A 16,424-nucleotide genomic window follows, 5' to 3' on the forward strand; every position below is an offset into this window, starting at 1 on the left:
CCAAATATTTCCTGCTTATTATATAATCATCTTCAAATGATGTCTCTGAATAGTCACCTCCATTTCCTTTCTTACATTTCAAAATTTTCAGGAAGGCGTCTGAAAAAAAATGATGGCACCAGGTGGATTCAACACTAATCAGGTAGTTAGAAGTCATATCCAGAAACCTCCAGCATCTGTTTCTTATCAGGAAGAGGCTGGTTCAGTTATGGTTCAGTCAGTATATTGTATTGTTTTTCCTATACACGAGCCGAGCTTGAGGATTAATATTGACAAAAACTCTTCAGCAATCTGCATGTTGGTTGCCAGATTGTTCACCATTAGCATTTGGTTATTTTCAATCAAGCTTTTTTTTAGGATATTCTCAGTTTGAGAAAGAGTTTGATGTCATCAGCTAGATTGAAGAGTCAAAATCAACTTTATAATCAATTCAGTTTTCTGTAAACGAACTCATAGTTCTTTGACCGTAAGAGTTGTCTTTTAAGCAGAGGGCATTTTTGACTGACTTCCTCCTCTAACTCTTTGAGATCTCATACTGAAACTTAGAAAACTGGTCTTTAGAAGCCATGTGATTAAGTGATGTGAAATACCTTCATTTATAGTTGTAAAATCATTTTGATTCTACTATTCATTTTATTCTAGACTCTGACTCAGAGCTAACTCCTAAGTCTCATGCCAGGCAAATTAGGAAAGCCAGGCAGTTAATGCCCCATGCTTCAGTCTACATGTTTTTTGTGAGCTTATTTTCCAGTCACTAATCTTATCTTCTGTTAGTTGATGGCATTTTTTATCTTAATTTTTTACCACTCTTCTTCCTAGCCACAGCTGCATCATGGGAAGAGTGTTTGCCCCACACTTTCAGGAATGGCTACAGTTATTTTTTTGCATGGGATCTATAGGTAAGGATGAGGGGCACTATCTCAGAGTTTAGAGCTTAACAGAGTTTGCCTGTTTTTTTGCTTGTCTTCTTGAACTTCTGCAACTCTGTGAAAACATGCTAATCCAATAAAAATGAAAGACACTTGGAGCACAGCCATTTCAGCTGACTTCTTCCTCCTCAGCTATGTCCCTGAGAAACTTAGATGAACCCCATCTATATTAGAGCCAAATACCAGTAAACCACAGATGTGAAAATATTAATAAGTAATAATTATTTTTAAGCACCAAGTTTTCAGTTTCTGCTGAGCAATAACAGCAAACCAGTATAGGCCATATAGTAACTCTGAAGGAGTTCATACCCCCTATAGACAAAGGATAGATATAGCAAAGGAACTTAAATCTCTGAATTCATTTTAATCTCCATTAGTGATAGAGGCTAAACGTCTCCTGTTTCTTAGAAAATCTGTGCTTGTTTACACACAAGCCTTCCTCTAAATGCTGCTGAAGGAATTGATTTATAAAATATTGCATTTTCCCTGGTCCACTTCTCAACATTTCTCTTTGGTTCCAGAGCACAAAAAGGGTTAGATTCCAATGTTGCTGACGAGAGATGGAAACACTTAACTGGGAACATCTAGCCTATATCCTAGAAGAGCTGCTTAACTCCAAAAATCTGTATGTCACAAAGTTAAGGAGCATGTGTGGGACTGACCCTAAGGTAGTCAGACCAAAGGGGAATAAATATAAAACTTAAATGAGTTAAACTTATTGACATGGATGAGAGAGAAGTTTCAATGTGCTACTATTATCATCTGGCTATGGTGTTAAATTGGCTAATCAAACACAGGACTTACTTCCAGCTTAGACTGGTGAGGCAGAAGTGCCAGAGTGTTCTTGGTATATATTATAAGGAGCTGCTCATAGGCTTATTGTTATGGAAATGTTTGAATGGATCTATCATGAGTTAGCTGTTCAGTTACCCTTTAATTTTTATCCCAAGAGAGTACAGGAGGGTATTCCTATCTCCTAGGAAGAAATTCCATTCACCCAGGAGGAATTCCATTCACCAAGATCAAGAACAGTTTAATGAGGGGGGCATTAGTATCTCGATGAACTCTAGGGTGATTATCCTTTATAGGCTGGGGATAATGTGAGATGCTACAGTAAAATTGGGTTCCCTGATATAAATTAGAATAATGGGATCCAAGAATGGATAAAAACTGTTGATTATGTATGACTTTCAGATTAAAAATGAGCAAATATCCCCATAAATCAGAGAAACAGATGGTGATTGGTGGATTGATTCAGACATCCTTGACAATGGCAATGGCAATGACAGTGACAAGTTTCTACAAAATAAAATCCATGGGCAATCTGCTGTGGTACTATTCACATGTACAGAATTAAGTATGCAGGTCTGAAGTATAGTATAATTCTATATATTCACATATATAGAATTAAGTACATTATTTAATTTGCCTTTGTAGGGATTCCTAGCCTCTTACACAATTTCAGACCTACGCTGTGTCATGGACTCAGTGCTTCAACTGAAGGATAGTAGGTCCTTTTGAAGAAGGATCTTGACATATAGTCACAGGCTTTCCATGTATTTTCCTGAAGCTTTTTCAGAGGGTTCTGAGACCATTTACCACTATGATTGTTCACTGATGAAAGAATGATATTCAGGCCTTTTAGGAGTTTTTAGATAATGGCCCTGAACTTATGCTTATCTTTGAAATACCACTTTCCATCAGTAGGAGTGCACAATTATTTAGGTCTGGTAGATGGATCATAAATCCATCTTTTATTGTTTTTTGTTTTGTTTTCCTTCACAGTCCCTGAATATATAGTGTAGTCAATATACTTAGTAACAGAATCTCCACATGGGAATAAGAGCTATTATGCAGAAAGCCCAACTGGGAGATCTTGAAATGTCCCTTTAAACTTATCAAGATTTTAAATTGAAAGCAATTCTGTATCCCTATGGGACTTCTAGTGATTAGTGTCCCCTTCAAAGGCTTTTGAGTTCCAGGGGTGGTTATTCAAAGCATGTCTCCATTTACTTCACTAGATTGGACAGTGCAAAAGCCAGGTGGCCACAGAAAATAATAGAAATAACAGAAGATTATCAGAAACCTAAGCAGGTTGTGATATAAATTGTGAGAGGAATTCTAGATGTTATATCTCTATTAAAGTAAACAAATATATCCCTTGGTGTCTGGAGAGAAATGGTGACCTGGCAAATGAGTCTTATTCATCCTAATCAATGTGTATCCAGTTGAATTTGTCCAACTGTTATTTTTTGAAAGATATTTTAAAAGATCTAAATGAAGATATATCAGTTATCTTCAAATTGATCTACAAATCCAATAAAATTCCAATAAAAATTCTACCAGTCTTTCTTTCTTTGTTTAGATGTAAGGATTTATACAATACATGTTGATTGTAACAGAACAAAACTGTCAAAAATAACTAAAGCTTCCTGAAGGAGATAAAAATATGAGATTTCTTGCCTTACCAGTATTGAGATATTTCAAAGGTAAGTAATTAAGATTTATGGTACTGGCACACAGACAGCTAATTGAACTAAGGAAACAGAATAGAGGCAAAGAAATAGACATATTTGTATATGGGGACTTGTTCTGCAACCAAGAAAGCGATACAGATCAGGCCAAGCAGTAAGTAACAGATGGAGTTATTCAATACATATAGCAGGCACAATTAGTTAATCTTATGCAAAAATGAACTTAAAATTCCTACCTATACACACACACGCACACAAAATTTCCAGATAAATTAATTTAAATAGAAAGGGTGAAACTTTAAATATATCAAAAGGAAATATAAGCAAGATTCTTTTGTCCTGGAATAAACTTTTTAAAAAATATTGACCCACTCTTGAATCCCTGGAATAAATCCTACTTGATTATGGTGAATGATTCATTTTAAAGTATTACTGGATTGAGTTACTAATTTTAATGTATTATTGGATTGAGTTGTTGTTGAGGATTTTTGAAACTATGTTCCTCAGAGACATTGACCTGTAGTTTTCTTTACTGTGTGTTGTCTTTATCTGTTTTTGTTATCAGGGTAATGCTGGCTTCATGGAATGCATTTGGAAGTTTTCTTTCCTCTTCTATTTTTTGGAAAAGTTTGATAAGAATAGCTATTGGTTCTTCTTTAAGTAGAGTAAACATTTTTAAATGAGATAAAAAGGCAAATCATAAGCAAACTGATTAATTTGATTACATTAAAATTAAAGCTTAGCACTCAAAACTTATCATAGAGAAGGTAAAATGCCAATCTACAATCAATAGAAATATTTTCAGTAAATACAACTAATAAAAGCAATAATAACCAAAATATATAAAGATTCTTACAAATCAATAAGAAGAAAACATAAATGGGAAGATGCCATAAATAGGCATTTCTAGAAAGAAAAAATTAAATTTCTTAAAATAGATGAAGGAATGCTTAAACTCATAAGTTATGATGGGAACTCAGGAAAAAAAAAAAAAGATATATAATTTTACACACAGCAGATAAGCCCAAATGGAATATCTAAGAATGTAAATAGGGACACTTACTCATTTTCACTAAGAGTGTGAATATTCCATTTCCAAAGTAAAATGGAAAAAAAAATGATATAATACATGTGAAAACATCTACCCAATGATCCAACTATTCCATTTCTAGGTATGAAATCTAAAGTAACACTAGCACTTGTGTACTTGGGGAAATACTTGAAAACCTTTAGAGTATATTATCTCTAAGAAAGAAGAGTCAAATAACCCAGATATCTATGGCCAGAAGACTGATAAATAAATGTTGACACATATTTAAATGGAATATTGTACAACAGTTAAAAATGAGCAACAGATGCAGAAATGTCATGTTCAACATAATGAATTATTTCTGAAGACTATACACAATATTATTTCAGTTATATTAAATGCAAACTAAGTGTTTTGTTGAGGTAGGCATACAAATAGTTAATACTATATATAAAGGCAAGAGATGGGTCAGATAGGTGATGGGGATGAAGGAGGGCACTTGTGAGGAGCACCAGGTGTTGTATGGAAGGGTTGTATCAGTATATTATATGCCTGAAACTAATATTACACTGCGCTAACCGAAACTTAAATAAAAACTTAAACATAAAGTCTTTGTTCAACAGAAAAATTCAGGATATTCAATACAGTTGTGGGAGGGAAAGTAGAGGAGTACTTGGGGATAAGCACAAGGATATTGGGAAGGTTCTGCTCAAGTTGAATGATAGGCAAATATATGCTCATTTTATTTTTTAAATATCATATACAAAATAATTGATTAAGTAAAATGTAGCTTCTAACCTGTTTGCCAGATTCACACAGGTTCCATTATTTTTGCAAGGTCTAGAAGAACACTCATTTGTTTCAAGTTCACATAGAGGTCCAGAAAACCCAGGTCTGCAAACACATCTTTTAAACAAGAAATTTAATACCTCCATTAGTATAAACACATAAAGTCAAAGCTTCAAATAACTGTAGCATGGCAAATTTTTAATAACCAGAAATGTTGTTCGATTTGTCAACTGAAATTATAAACGTGGATGTGTTTAGATGCATCTAGATGCATAAACTTTTATCTCATTATTTTTTTGGTTTTCTCTACCTGAAATTGTTGACCCCATCTTCACAGTCACCATAATTCTGACAGGGAAGGGAAAAGCACTCATCCACGTTAATTTCACAATGTTCACCCTCAAATCCTGCAAGGAGAGATGAAATGGATATAGATGAGCAATCTGCACTTTAGAGTGTGAAAATCAGTCAGTGCTAAAAAGTCTGGAGAAAATGCTCTTAGTGGAAGCTTAGAAAAAATATATATTACATAAAGAAAGAAAATACCTCATCTCTGGCTTCTCATCTCTAATTCACATAACATAAATAAAGTTATGCTAGTTTCTAATAAACAAGTTCAAAGGAAAGAATCAAGGGAGGAATACTTTACTAAATCCTTTGGGAAAATAGGGTGTTGCAAATGTTGCTGTTGTTTTAAGATACTTAAATGAACAAGAAAAAATGAAACAATCTGGAAAGCAAATGAATTAATGTGATGGCCAATCTTAAAGTAAAATTGAGCTTCAGCAATCAAATTTATTCAAGGCAGTTAGCAGATGAGGCAAATTATTTAATTACTTTCCATATCCAAATGATTCAAAGAAAACAAATTATTTTGATTCATAGCTACATAATCACTCATCCATTTAAACACATGCCAGTTATATTTTTTTAAATAACAAAGAACATGAAAAAAATTATACAGACTTGTAAGAGGCAGTTGTAATTATTTAAACACATTTGTGTCAGAAAAAATCAGCATATCAGTTTTTGAATACATTAAAGGGATGCCTGGGTGGCTTGGTCAGTTAAGCATCTGCCTTTGGCTCAGGTCATTATCCCAGGGTCCTGGGATCGATCAGGCTCTTTGCTCAGCAGGGAGCCTGCTTCTCCCTCTGCCTGCCTCTGTCTCTCTCTGACAAATAAATAAATAAAATCTTAAAAAAATAAAATACAGTAAATATTTTAATATTTATAATTTAAACAATTAGTTCCCTGATTATATATAACTATATAAAACAAAATATATTCTGTTATACTAATTTTTCTTGCTAATATTTTTTTCAATACTAGTTAGAAAATAAGTGAAAAAAGAGGATTTTCCTTTCTCTTACTTTTTCAGTGCTATAACTAAGTACCAAATAATTGCAATGATATTATAAATGACAATATCTACTCAGATTTTTTAGTCTGAAGAACAGAATGTCATTCAAATTGTTCTACAAAACCTGCATTTATTATTGCATACACATGGGCTGGGATCTGAAAGAGCGGGTTACACGCAAATGGCCATCTTCCTTCCCTAACACCACCTCATGACGTCTCTCCTTTCAATCTTCAAATATCTCTTCATGTTGAAAGCTTCAAGTCACTTGGAATATTGGCATGTAGATGATATAGCATAGCTTCCTTGATCTCTATTTCTATATCATGATCTTTTAGCTTGGCATCTACTGCAGGGTGGAAAATCCTCTGTACTTCCTCACTTAAGAGTTCCGCGGGAGAACATGGGATAGTCCTACTTTATCCATTCACACCATGCTATAAGCCACTGCCATTCTCTGTGGTGCCTACCACCAAGTTAAGGGGCAAACCTGCTTCTACCTGGAGTTTGGGAAGAGGGCATTACCTCTTATAAAATCTGGCTGCCTCTTTCGTAGGAGATAATACAGAAACCTAAAAACTACTTACCACTAAAGAAGGCAAGAGTAAAAAAGGAACAAAGTAGAGATACAAGTACTACAGAAAGTAAAAACAAATAGCAAGATGATCCATTTAAAGCCATATACATCAATAATTACATCAAATGTGGTTTAAAAATTTTTTTTCAATAAAAGGCAGAGTCAGCGGGCTAAATAAAATAGCAGAACCAACTACATGGTGTCTAAAGGGAATTTGCTTTAAATATAGAGATGATGATGAGTTAAAAGAAGAAAGATGCACCAAGAAACACTTAAATCTATAGTGCCCACATGTCTAGCAGATCAGGCAGTCTTTAGGTCAAGTATCATTATTAATTTGTCGTATTTTTTTTCTTAGTTATCAAAGCTTTCAAGTTTAACTCTGAAGTTTCACGCTTGTAATTTCACCCATGCAGTCAGTATTGTATCCTCACCATTAAAAACAAAATTAAAGAGTTATTTCCAAGTTAATATGGTTCTCTTAATTTTAGGTAAGCGAGTTACAATTCCAACACATTTCACCATTCATCAATCACCACTGCTATCATATTTAAATTATAAATGTTACAGTACAATTATAAATAACATAAAAAGCTTTTCCTTTAAATGTTTGTGGGTTTTTTGTTTTTGTTTTTGTTTTTTTACAAGTTAAAGATTTAGAAAGTTGGATGCATTACACCATTCCTATTTTTAGCATGACTAGCTTTCTCTGGGAGGCAGGGTATTTTGACACTAATATGTTTCTTAGAAATGTTCTTTGAGGCACTGGGACTCAGGGGCCTTGACTAGCTGGAGAAGTAGTACCAGTGTGCCCTCCTGAGTTCAGCTGGGCTGATAAATCGGAAGAACATTCAGAACCTACAAACTCGGGAAACTCACAGAATAACCTTGTTTTCTGTGATTCTGCCTTATTCATTTAGTTTGACATTTCTGGCATGGAGCTTTGTTACCAACCAGCAACATATGTCAATGGGCTGAGGAAATTAGATTGCTAAAATGCAGTAGACATCGGGAGAAAAAAAATAAAGTAGACATGGACTGCATTTAAAATAAACCAAAGTTTTGCTGAGAAAGCTTGTGTTCAGGGGATTTAAAGGAGAAAGAAATGTATGTGTGTATATATATATATTACCCTTTCCATAGTCCTTGGTGTTAGAAGTATTTGTTTGTGTGAAGGGTATTTGTTTTGAATATATGCAGTGACAGCTAAGAGTCTGTCAAAACTTTAAGTATATTGAATTTGTTCTATGCTACTCTCCTGTTTTTTATCCCTATCCAGAATTCAGCTGACTCTATTAACTGCAATAGAGTTCTTTACACACAAATTATGGGACATTCTCAAATGTCTTGGATTCTCTTATCTTTTTCTTATAATTGCTTAGCTATACCTTGTCATAGAGAATGCCTGTGACTGATCAATATTTTTACATCTTCCCATCCCCCAAAATATTTCATAAGTTACCAAACTCAGGTTTAGGACCCAAATCAATGTAGATTATAGGTATAATTTTTAAAATCACTTAATATTTTCTATTTCTAAAAAATTTCATTTTTTTAAATTTCATTCTCTAGAGGAGATGGCATAGAACAAAGTACATTAACAATAGTCAGAATTTCATGAAACTTTATGAGGAAACATTTTGTCATTCGATCTAGACCTTGACAACTTTCACATTAGAAGTAATACCACTTGGAATAATTAGGAATGAAAGTAAGTAGGGAAAAACTAGATATATCTTTCATGTATTCAATAAGTTAGTGTTAAAATCATACATTTTAAAATACAAACTAAAAATATTAAAAAATGACCTTTTTCAAAAGCATTAGAAAGGCATTATTTTTGTTTTTTCTTATTAAAAAATTAATTTACCTAGATTTTAAAGCTTTATGAAAACAAGAAAAAAATAAAGATTTCTCTCGGTGAGTCAGAATTTTTTAAAATATTGTTTTATTTAAAAAGAATAAATATTGTTTTATTTTTATTTGAAAACATGAGATACAAATGTTAGCATTCTTGAAAAATTAACCATTACAAAACAGTTGCAGATTAAATTCAAACATTATGAAATATGACAAGATAGAACTAATATTTCTAATAGGCCTAATAAGGTTTTTTAACACTGATTTTAAGAAAAAATTTTAAAAAATGAGTATAAAAGCTCATATTTTATTTTATTTTATTTTAAAGATTATTGTTTATTTATTTGACAGAGAGAAACAGAAAGAGAGGGAACACAAGCAGGGGGAGTGAGAGAAGGAAAAGCAGCCTTCCCCCAGAGCAGGGAGTCCGATGTGGGCCTCAATCCCAGGACTCTGGGATCATGACCTGAGCTGAAGGCAGACGCTTAACAACTGAGCCACCAAGTGCCCTAAAAGCTCATATTTTAAAATATAACTAATAATTAACATGATTTAAAGTTATTTTGCAGCAATATATGTTTTCTTTGAAGAATTTCCCTAGTATAAATATCTGCAGCCATTTAAACCTAGTAGACGCATGCTACCACACAAGCACATGTTTTTAATTGTCAAAAAGAGTAATTTTTAATTTAGATAAACTATATTGTCAAGTGACACATTTATTTGGTATTTGGAATTATACGCCTTAGGTAATGTGGCATTACCATAATAATAGTATATGTACCAGAGTAATAAATGTGTTTAAGTGCAACTGCTTGCCTCCTCTGGTACTACAAATCCATCGAGCTTAGAATCCTGATTATAAATCAATAGCACATGTAAATGATCTGATTTTTCCTTCTCCTAAGACATTTTACAAGCACTCTTTGCCACATTTTAATCCTTTGTGAAGTGTCATTTAAAAAAAAAAAACAACACTTTTGCTTCTTTCACATTGGAGACATATGGATGAAATGGCTACATTTGGAAACTAAGCCCTTCAAATTAAATCGAAAGTATTGGATAGTGTGATGTTCTTGCCTATAAACTGAGACCTAATTCAGAGTAGAAAGATAAAGAAGCTTTCCTAAAGAAAATAGTAGAAAATAAATATTTTTTAACATAAGATGATTTTAGATCTCTCACTATATACACACATATGCTAATAACGGAGACTGACTGCATGCTATACACGCATCAACATGCATGTTATCTAAAGTCCTCTCTATCTCTGTAAACCTCATATCATTCTTTTTTTTTTTTTTTAAGATCTTATTTATTTGATAGAGAGAGAGAGAGACAGTGAGAGAGGGAACACAAACAGGGGGAGTGGGGAAAGAAGAAGCAGGCTCCCTACCAAGCAGGGAGCCCAGTGCAGGGCTTGACCCCAGGACTTTGGGATCATGACCTGAGCCAAAGGGAGACGTTTAACTGACTGAGCCACCCAGGTCCCTCATATCATTCTTATAATCCATTTATACCAGCCTGCAAGTTGAACTCGGTTTATTCAACTCTTGTTCTTAATTCTCTTTCCCTTTACTGTACACATTAGATAGTTCTCTTTTGAGGACTTTTTACCCTATAAACAAAAATACTAACTTATAAAAGGAATGTCATTTACTAGTAGCCTAGCTGGGAAGGATACCTAACAGTTTTCAGAGTTTAAGAAAGAACCGTAGTAACCGCCAGGACCAGTTCTTTCATAAACATTTCTCCTACTGCATTCAGACCTCTATGTGAAGGGAACATGGTGTTGGCTGCACCAACTCTAAAACTCTAGCAAAAAGTGAAAGCTTTTTTCTCTTGTCATCAATTCCAAGGAAAGGTTCTGAATGCCAACATTCCAGTCCTATGCTGACATGGATCAATCATATTTGCCAGAGAGATGAAGTTTTCTCTCTTAGTTTGAGTTTCCCAAAATAAGAATATGAGGTAATAATATGCATACAAGTAGCTTATTTGAAAGGTGATCCTGGAAATTATTGCAAGAGAACAGAGAAATAAAATAGGGGAGAAAGGCTCTTAATGAGCTGGTTAGTTTACTGTGGGCAATGAAGGTTCCAAGGCTGCTGCGGATCCTCTTAGAAATCATGTGGAACATAACTCAGAGTTGTCACACTACATAAAAAAGGTAAGGTATGCATCCACAAAGTAAGAGAGAGCTCTTACTATGCTGTACTTTAATGGTTAGTTAATTTATGTGTCTCTCCTTGAACTTTAAATTCCCTGAGGGTGTGTCTCTGCCATGTTTAATTTCCCCAGAACCAACCTCAAGACTTGACACATGGTAGGAAATCAATAATGGTTGCTGAATCAGTTAATAAAGAATACATTTTTTAAGTTTCTAGAACACTACCAACATGCAGTTACAAGACTGGCATGTGTTATATACAGAGCATATTGCAGAGAGGCAAAAAAAAAAAAAAATGTGTAGTATAAAATTAATGCTGAGGTGTGTAAATTGACTGCATACTAAATTGCCAAAAACTAACACTATAAGGTACTAGTGTAAATCCCATTTACTTCTAGGAATCTTATGAAATTATATTTGTCTTTCTATGTGCTATTTTTATACTTACTAAAGCAGTGATTTTTTTTAACCACAGAAATTGTTTAAACAAATAGCATTTTATATAAAACAAACCTGTATTGAATTATTACTGCTAAATGCTTTTCTGTCTACCTATTTTCCACTAGAAAATGTTCAATGCTCACAGGGACCAAATTAACTCACCTCCATTCTAAACAGGAGACAGAAGCACAGCCCTTACTTTCTCCTGCAAGACATGATCACCATAGTTCTAGGGTTTTACTATAGCTATAATTTTTAAGTAGCTCGCATTGTACCCAAACGGATTAGATTGTTTTGACTATAAGTTTCAATCACACTAAGCAAAATAGTTTACTTGGTGAGCATTCAGTTTGGCATAAATCAAAGTATCGGTTATTCGAGTTGCTGGTTCTTCAGGGTGCATTTTAATGCCATTTATAATTTAGCTGATTAGTACATAGTCACATTACTACTCTGGTTTTGGGATTTTATTTATATTCATATTTAAATTGTGACAGACCCTACAGGCTGACTAATAGCCGTGAACAGAATTTCAAAAATGCATATGCTGAACTCCAAGGCCTTAAGCCTTAAGTCTCTTTTCTTGTGATGCCCTATATTCTAGTCACTTGGCAAACACAAGCAGCTTGCAAAGAATTCCAGTGGAGCTTCCAGATCCTGTATCTGTAAAAGAGGTTAAGTCTTGGAATTCTTTGTGGTTTAAAATTTCACTACTTTTAAAATGAAATTTGATTAGAATATTTTCCTTAAAAAATAATATAATGGCTTTGGTGTAGATCCTATTTCAAACAACAGGTATTAAAATAACTCAGAGCATAGTGTCTAAAATATTCCACAGTCAACCTCTTTATAATATTCTGAGGTAGCTTTTTCAAGCAATGTCACAGGCTTTAGTTATCGATCTGCTACAGAGGTTGAACAACTAAAGGCAACAGTAAGTAAACATTTTGTATAGTAGTTAGATCTCATTTACAGAAACTTAGTTCTATAATTTCTTAGGTTTAGAAATATTTTTCAATTTCAAATATATATATGTATATGTGTATATATATGTATATATATACACACACTTGCAAAACAGAAACAATGTACTCTTCACATATCTCTTTGTGCTGAATCATAATTAGAAAGTGACAAACACATGATTCATTGTGCCCACCTGCTACTGTATCCAAAGCATTAATTTGAAATGGTCATATTTCTCTGAAAGCCTTAAGTATAATGATGAAGTTCCAAGAAGACAAACAAGATTTTACTAATATACAATGGTGAAATCTAAATTATTCTCAGGATATTTTTGTGATGCTCGTGAAGCTGGAAAATCTTATTACTAGTTTGATAGTTGTTGATAAGGTTTTATGATATCTCTGAACTTTTTTCCCCTCACCCCACAACAGGACAGGAATCTTACTAGATTATATAAATTCATTAAATGCATTTATTAATTGCACATAAATTATCAAAATTTTTGCATCAAAAGACATGCTCACCTTGTAGAAAACTATTTTTGGTGAAAATAGAGGAAGTTTTATTTTAATTGAAGAAATATGCTACTATCTCTGATTAAATATGACTTATGATTCTGAGAATATTAGTGTGCTAAGTAAAGCATTATGGATATTTATGCTGAATAAATTAGCTCCTCCCCTGCTACTGAATACTATTTCAAAAAGTTTCACTCTCAATGTTTGTTAAAAGGAAATTATCCACCTAATTTATGTACTTTATAATTACTGAGGTTTGCAGGGTATCAAATGTCCCCCTCACATTTTTTCCTATCTTGCTTTTCCTGACACATTCCTGCAAACATGTGTCCATCCACATGCCTTGTATGCCCGCATTATTTGCTTTATAAAGCCCATGTCATTTTTGCAAAAACAATTACTAATGGCTCTCCAGTTTATAGTTCCAATCCCTCAGAAGGTCCAGAAGTTTTTGTCATGTACATACATTCAAGGACTTGCCTCTATAGGCTTATAATTATCCTATACCTCAGGAAGTCCTAGAGGCTTATAAAAACAAATAGGAACAGCTTTGACTAAGATACCAATTAACTGGTATAGTCTAAGCTGATCTTTTGGGACAGAAGAGTAAATAAGTATTGCCCTTATCTTTAATAAACCTCTTTTCTAGTAGAATAAGTAACAAGGAAAGAGACATGAAGCCATGAGTTGGTATTAGAAACTAAATATTAGTTGTAGACTCTTACACACAGTGTGATTTTTATATTGTTCTTATGACACACTCCTGTTACACTGAAAACCTACAATGTGCGAGTTTTATGGCAGAGGCATTCCTGTTGAAGATGGTAATAGCTCTTCAGAAGCAAGCAGCACATGAGCAGTAAACATTTATATAGATCACCTGTGCACTAATCAGACCTCTTTCAGTTACATCTGAAGAGATCCTAATCAAGCATCTTTCAAATAGTGTAAGTTATTATTGGCTGATATGACCCAGAAAACCAGAAGTAACTTGCTTCAGGAACAGCTGGATTCAGGAGTGTCAATAATGCTCTTTAATCTGCCCGTTCTCTATCCCCTTCACAGACTCTATTTTATGGTACAAAGTAGCCACCAGAGGCACATGACACTGGCTTAGCCACCAAAGTGGAACTAAGTGGTGTTCATAGATAAGTCCATGAAAAAAGTTACAGTGAAGCATTTGATTACCCTAGATTCTATCTATGCTCATTTCTAACAGCTATTATTAGGAACACTACATAAACAAGATTATTCAGGAAAAAGAAGCTGTTAATAAACAATGGGAAATTTCTTTAAAACAAACAAACAAAAAAGGCCCCAAACTACAAAGTTTTGTCCCTCTCTCCGCCCCCCATCGCCCCTTCTCACCATACTAGTTAGGCTAACTTTTTAGATTATTTCTCTAATACCTAAATTTGGAGTCAAATAATCCTTAATTCTCCAATATATGTAAGTTTTCTCTCACCCATTTTTAAGGAGCCATAATCTCATAAAAACAAAATAAACCAAACAAACAAAAAGTGAAAAAAAAATTAAAACAAATATAAGCTCTTACCTTCTCTACACACACAGTAATGAGTGCCATCTACCAAAGTCAAACATGTTGAGTTGTTTCTGCAAGGGTCACTGAGTGGATCGCAAGGGTTATAGTGTTGATGGCAAAATTTTCCAGTATAAAAGGGTGGACACAGGCATACAAATTGCCCAGGAATGGTAGACTCATGACAAAGAGCTCCATTCATGCATGGGTCAGAGTCACATTCATTTATTTCTTCACTACAGTTTTGTCCAGTCCATCCAGATGTACACTCACAGCTGAAATAAAATTTTAAGAAGTATGAATAGTACTGTTTCAAGCTTATTCTTTGCATTTTAATGAATTATTACACTGAACTAATATGTGGCATTTTTATTTATGACAAGATTAAGAAATTATACATACTTTAAAAACATTATTTGCCTAATTTCCTGAGACATTTCAATGTATATTGTTGCAAGACTCACTGCAATGGCTAAAATAAGATTTAAGAAGCATTTGGTAAATTCCTAACATAGTAGGCCACTGAAACAGATAAGAGAACAACCATGCTACCAATTTCAATTTTCACAACTATTGAGTTTAATTACCAATTGAGAAAACTTCCTCAATTATTTCTTTTATGTAAAATAATTTTCACTGTTTAAAAGACTGAGATGATATTTAATTCAATATCTTTAGCAACATGTTATGCTTGTAATCACCAGAGTATTTATAACAAGGTGTTCCTTTATGCTAAGCATCTGGATTTCATTCCGGTTTTTGCCTGCTTTTAAAAACATCTTTTCTCTAATATTTGAATAATGTCGGAAAACTGAAGAGAAATCAAATAAATGAAAAGTAAAGCGTTTGGATCTTGTCTGTACCTCACAGACTCTAGCTCAGTCTAACTATCAACTATCTAGCATCTGTCATTCTCTCAGAAATTACTGAGTTCAAAGAGCACTATACTATCAGTTATTTACTAATCCTGCACATAACAATTTGCTTGTCATACTCTTTAGAAGTTTTTATAAATAAAAATTATAAACATTTCCGTGATTAGCCTCCACTAATTAAACTTCTGGCTCCCCAGTGTGAATCTGAATCTCCATATTCTCATGTATATAATATATGCTAAAAATATTATAAACATTAATTGATATACGATCTTCAGTTGGGATCATATAGGCTTACCTGAATTCTTTCATTTGGGAAATTGAAGATCAAAGAGCTTAATGAAATTGGTAATCTCAGAGAATTATTATAAAGATTAAATGATATAATGAATGAAAAGTATTTATAGTGCCTGATAGCAACAATGCCTACCTACCTATGGTGGTAGTTAGGTGCTGTCACGGAATTTTAAAAAGCAATTTTTAATTGAAATTTTAAATTTTAAATTTTAAAAAGAATTTTAAATAAAATATACATCTCAACAATGAGGATTGCTTTAATTTCTAGTGGTACTTTTCATTTATTTGTCAATCACATCTTATTTTAAAATGGTCAAATGCCTTATTCAATTTGATACCTCCAATAATGCTTTGAAATAAGTAGGAGAGGTTTTTTGTTTGTTTGTTTTGGTTTTTTTGTTTTTAATTCTCACTTTATAGATGAGATAGCCAGAAGTGCAAAGGAGAAAAATGACTTATCCAAAGTCACCTGGTTGGCAAACTTGGGATCTGAAGCCTAGGACTCTTCCTTCAAGTTTCTCTATTTTCTTTCCTTTAATTTTCTCTTTCTTAAAGGTTTCAGTTATAAAACTATCCAATATATTGTGAAACAATG

The 16,424-nt window shown here is 33.4% G+C and overlaps 1 protein-coding gene across 1 annotated transcript in view; it reads right to left on the reverse strand.

The window, feature by feature from the left end:
• The window catches only part of EYS (eyes shut homolog), a gene marked incomplete at both ends in the record, with an annotated part of 1,618,725 nt that overhangs the window by 1,103,192 nt on the left and 499,109 nt on the right, over positions 1-16,424 (reverse strand). Inside the window, 3 exons of the mRNA XM_080805925.1 lie at positions 5,232-5,339; positions 5,533-5,629; positions 14,673-14,932. Coding sequence (XP_080662051.1) covers positions 5,232-5,339; positions 5,533-5,629; positions 14,673-14,932 — 465 coding nt within the window. The remainder of the gene's footprint in view (positions 1-5,231; positions 5,340-5,532; positions 5,630-14,672; positions 14,933-16,424) is intronic.

Source organism: Martes martes, assembly GCF_963455335.1.
Source record: "Martes martes genome assembly, chromosome: 6".
Taxonomy (NCBI): domain Eukaryota; kingdom Metazoa; phylum Chordata; class Mammalia; order Carnivora; family Mustelidae; genus Martes; species Martes martes.